At 38.1% G+C, this 5,114-nt stretch overlaps 1 protein-coding gene across 1 annotated transcript in view; it reads right to left on the reverse strand.

Moving 5' to 3' along the window:
* eci2 (enoyl-CoA delta isomerase 2) overlaps positions 1-5,114 on the reverse strand; it is a 103,341-nt gene that overhangs the window by 65,756 nt on the left and 32,471 nt on the right. The window contains exon 6 of the mRNA XM_050056508.1: positions 4,093-4,162. Coding sequence (XP_049912465.1) covers positions 4,093-4,162 — 70 coding nt within the window. The remainder of the gene's footprint in view (positions 1-4,092; positions 4,163-5,114) is intronic.

Here is a 5,114-nt window from a genome sequence, read left to right on the forward strand (position 1 = left end):
GTTAAGATTATTTTTACTGAATAATAACAGTTTTTGGTATTGTGTTCCTAGGGGTATTTTCAATAAGATTGGTGGTATTGATTTTCTTTTACGTTGTGATTTTTTTGTTAAAAAATTACCTGTCAAATTATCCTCATTCCATTCACAAGTGTTATTGTCTTGGAAACTTCTATACAAACACAATTTCTCACCGCATGATATCCCCATCTGGGATTGTAGATTCATTCTCTTTCGAAACAAGTCCTTATTTTACAGTGACTGGATGGAAAGAGATATTTGGTCTGTCATCCATTTGTTAGATGATTCTGGTGATCTCTTATCTTTTGAGAATTTCTATATGAAATTTAATATCCAATGTAACTGTAAACAGTTTAATAAGGTTATTAAAAGTTTACCTGTTTCTTTTATGAATGGTTAAAAATACACAACCTCATCTAACTGTACCTCCACATCTTCCCAAACTGATCATTGACAGTCAGGATTTCTCATTTGAGACTTTGTCTAACAAAGAAATTCGTGGTCTCTTCACAAACATTCTCTATCCTATGCAGTTCAGTAGGAACTCAGCTTCTCAAAGTTTTTGTCTACCTACTTTGAAGAAATTACACACAATGTACTTAAAATTAACTTTACTTTCAAAAGCCAAAGAACTCCACTTTAAAATATTTAATGATACATACCCTTCAGGAGAACTTATTAGACAAAGATTTAACATTGATCACAATAACTGCATATTCTGTGATGAGGACATAGAGACCACGGATCACTTGTTTTTTTTCTGTGTTTATAGTAATACTTTTTGGAGTGACGTATGATTGGCTAGAGCCAAAACTTATATCTTTCCCCCAGTTTTCAAGAAATGATATTACGTTTGGAATGACAATAGAGGATAAAGACACTAACGTTCTTTTGAACACTTTATTTATTGTAGGGAAATTCTTTATTCACAAATGTAAATGCATTAAAACACAACCCCTTTTTTTGGTATTTAAAAAAGAACTGACTATGTACTGTAAAGCCTTGAAGCACATGAAAAAGAAAACAGCAAAAAGCTTCTGTACACTATTAATAACATTAGACTATTAGAAGAGGCCCCTTAGCGATTTTAATTTATATTTTTTTCATGTCTTTTTTGTTTTATTCTGTTTCCTGTGCTCTGTCTGTGTAAGAGCATATTATGAAGAATGTAACAACTGCCATATATTGTTGTAATTTAAATTGTTCTATACACTGAGCTTCCTGTCTGTGACGGAAGCTGTCATCAGCAGAAAACCGAAAAGGCACCCACGTGGGGGGCTGGAAAATGACCAATCATAAGAGGGCCGGGGTTAGCTTTGGTCTCCGCCCCCAAAGTGTCAGATAGAGAATGTTTGTGAAGAGACCACGAATTTCTTTGTTAGACAAAGTCTCAAATGAGAAATCCTGACTGTCAATGATCAGTTTGGGAAGATGTGGAGGTACAGTTAGATGAGGTTGTGTATTTTTAACCATTCATAAAAGAAACAGGTAAACTTTTAATAACCTTATTAAACTGTTTACAGTTACATTGGATATTAAATTTCATATAGAAATTCTCAAAAGATAAGAGATCACCAGAATCATCTAACAAATGGATGACAGACCAAATATCTCTTTCCATCCAGTCACTGTAAAATAAGGACTTGTTTCGAAAGAGAATGAATCTACAATCCCAGATGGGGATATCATGCGGTGAGAAATTGTGTTTGTATAGAAGTTTCCAAGACAATAACACTTGTGAATGGAATGAGGATAATTTGACAGGTAATTTTTTAACAAAAAAATCACAACGTAAAAGAAAATCAATACCACCAATCTTATTGAAAATACCCCTAGGAACACAATACCAAAAACTGTTATTATTCAGTAAAAATAATCTTAACTATTTTGTTTTTAAAGTGCCATTTATACATTCAAAGTCAATGGCCTGCAGACCACTGTTTTCATAATCTTTTACTATAGTTGCTTTCTTGAAATAATGAGATTTACGTTTCCAAATGTAGTCAAAGTTTAATTTGTTTATGTTTTTTATCGCTTTATTTGATATAGAAAGAGAATAAGCTGGATAAATGTATCTTGAAAGACATTCCATTTTTATTATGTAAATGCGGCCAAAAAGAGAAAGATCTCTATTTAACCACCTGTCTAATCTTGTTTTGCATTCATCTATTGTGTTCCATATATTCAATTTTTCACTTGATTTGTCATCTTTTGTAATATGCACACCTAAATATTTGACCGCAGTTTTGATGGGAATACCATTTGTCGCCAGAAGATGGCAGTCATGAATGGCTAATAGTTCACATTTCTTTAAATTCAGTTGTAAACCAGATGCTTTGGAAAATAAATCTATAATCTGAATGGCTTTTGGGACTTGTTCAATATTTTTTAAAAACAGAGTTGTGTCATCTGCCAGTTGACTGATGACTATTTGGCTCTCAAAGACATTTAACTGCTCAATATCAGAGTTTTTAATAAGGACAGACATCATTTCTGCTGCAAAGGAAGCTCAGTGGTAGCGGCAGCAAATTGGAAGAAGAAGAAGAAGAAGAAGAAGGCACCCACGTGGGGGGCTGGAAAATGACCAATCATAAGAGGGCCGGGGTCAGCCTTGGTCTCCGCCCCCAAAGTGTCAAAAGTCCTTGCTTCGAGCGAGCAGAGCTCCACCGCGAGCGAGCACAGGGGAGAGAGAGAGCGAGAGCAGGAGCGAGCCAGCGCACGCAAAGCAGCTGCACAGTGTTGTTGTGTGTGTCGCTGCTGTTTTTTACTCGCTCGCACCTGCCTCTGCTTCACTCTGTTGCTGAATATGTGCGCGAAGATCAAACAAGTGCGTGCGGCAGTTGAAATCTGCGCGCGTGACACAAAATAATTTACACGAGAGAGAGATCTGCGCGCGTGCAGATGTGTTATCCGGTCGCGCGACATATGACACAAATATAATGCCATACGGGAGGCCAAGTAGAGGCACCGGGAGGCTGGGTAGCGGTAGCGGTTGGCTGGGACGCTGGAGGCGGAACCGGTGCTGCTGGAGGAGAGTTGTCTGGTGTGTTGCAGACCTCTTATTTGGGTCTCATGTTTCGAGGACTTAGCATGCGATTACAGAGCCTTTACCCCTAATGTTCCGAGTTGAATATTTGTTTTGCACAAAGTGCAATGGGCTTCGTGCGGATTCCCATCCGCTGCTTTTAACCAGGACCTATACGCGCTTTAATCTAACCACAACTCATTAAACCTACACTTGCCCATGGCTTCTCAAATTACATAGCGAGCATGGAAACTCAAAACAAAGTAAAGTTAGAAGCTCTTAAATGGAGCAAACGACAGTCTACGTTCAACCAACTCGAACTAAACGCATGTTTACCACGGCGCAGCGTAGGCTAGCCGTGGTCAGGGAGTCACTTGATTCTACAGCAAGCAGGAACGCTGGCTAGCTAAGCAAGTGCCGCGAGAACACTAAACATTTTTAACACAATAGAGAGCTAATCTCATTTTTAAGACCAACACCTCATTTTTAGACCTAATAACCAAAATTAAAAAAATTAAAAATTAAAAAATTGGATTGTTGGATTTAAGACTTTTTAACACCAGCGCGGGAACCATGAGTAGACCAGCAGCTACTGTTTTTCTTAATTGAATCTGGTGGCTTTGCAGACAGCATGGATGAGGAACTGAAGCAGTTAACGGCTTCCCCGCTAGAATGGGCTGTCTGATGAAAAGGTAAAGCATTGAAAAACTGTCTCGACTTAGCCTACAACTAAACTGATAGAGATTTTGAGTGTCAAAAATAGATTTTGTTGCTGTTCACGTCCACAGCGGTACATTGCTGAGCTTCAATGTTGGAATCCAGCTTGCTTTTCCGAACTGGGAGCATGTTGACTGATATCCACTGCATTAAATAAGCTGTCTATGGATAAGTGTCCTATACAAACCCACTTCAAAAATTCAAATTATTATATAAATTAATTATATAAACACACTATTTGCAGTTGTGATGGTTTTTACCTTTGCAAAAACTCAACATAGTCCTTTAGTGTGTGTGTGTGTGTGTGTGTGTGTGTGTGTGTGAGTGTGTACCAGTAAAAACAGTGATGACTGAGTCGTCTTTAGCTGCCTGCTGCAGAGCTGCAATAATTTCATTGTACATCTGAAAGAAAAGAGAAAGTTAAGAATTAACTTCTGTTGTGTTTCCCCTTAATTGTCAAGCAAAAAGAAATCTGAATTAGACGTGTTTCCATCAACTGGTTTGGAGTAAATAAACTCGGCTACAGAAAGTGTTTTTTGGTAAAAAAAGTTGGCAGTAGAGGCTATGGTTTACATGTTGCTTGTAATCCACAGATAAACAGAAGCTTGTGGCTCACTACATGGTAGAAGAAATGCTGCCATTGTCTACGGTGGAGTCTAAAAAAAGGTGGAGGAGGACTCGCTGACAGACAGGTCACACTCAGAACTTGCATTATGCCTGGTACACACTACACAACTTTTCTGCCCGTTCTGAAAGTCACTATGTCACATTACACGATTGTGGAGTCACAAAATCGTGCCGTGACTTGGCCGACAGACATGACACACTACACGATGGTACTCACCAATTATCCCCGGTTGTCTTTCACGACGTGTGTAATGTCATGGAGTTATTCTTGTCCTATTTTTATTACTTTCACTATTATTTCAGTCACTGTGTGTGTTCATGTGCCAGCCGACATGTGGTTGTAGTCACCTAAAATCGTCAGCAGATGGCAGGAGCTACATTTGAAGTACCGTATGTAAACATTCAAGCTACTGTATCCTCCACAACCAAGTTCCTACAAATGTTTCAGAATTAAAGCCTATTTAGAAAATGGAGGGATTCTCTCAGCCAAGGTTATAAGGGGCTTTTAATTTGAAAGAAATTCAGGAAGTGTTGAGTTTGAAATGACGGCGCGATATGTTAACTTTACAAAGACAACGGAGCAGATAAAAAGTAAAAATATAAAGATACAGAGGGATTAATAAATAACGAACCGTCTATAATGTAGTTTGTTTCAAATGAAGCTGGGAGCCTCTGCAGTTGTGGTGAGTAAAAGCCTCTATTTGTTAATGTTATTACTGTATGTCCG

This window comes from Epinephelus moara, chromosome 11, assembly GCF_006386435.1.
Source record: "Epinephelus moara isolate mb chromosome 11, YSFRI_EMoa_1.0, whole genome shotgun sequence".
In the NCBI taxonomy this organism is placed as follows: domain Eukaryota; kingdom Metazoa; phylum Chordata; class Actinopteri; order Perciformes; family Serranidae; genus Epinephelus; species Epinephelus moara.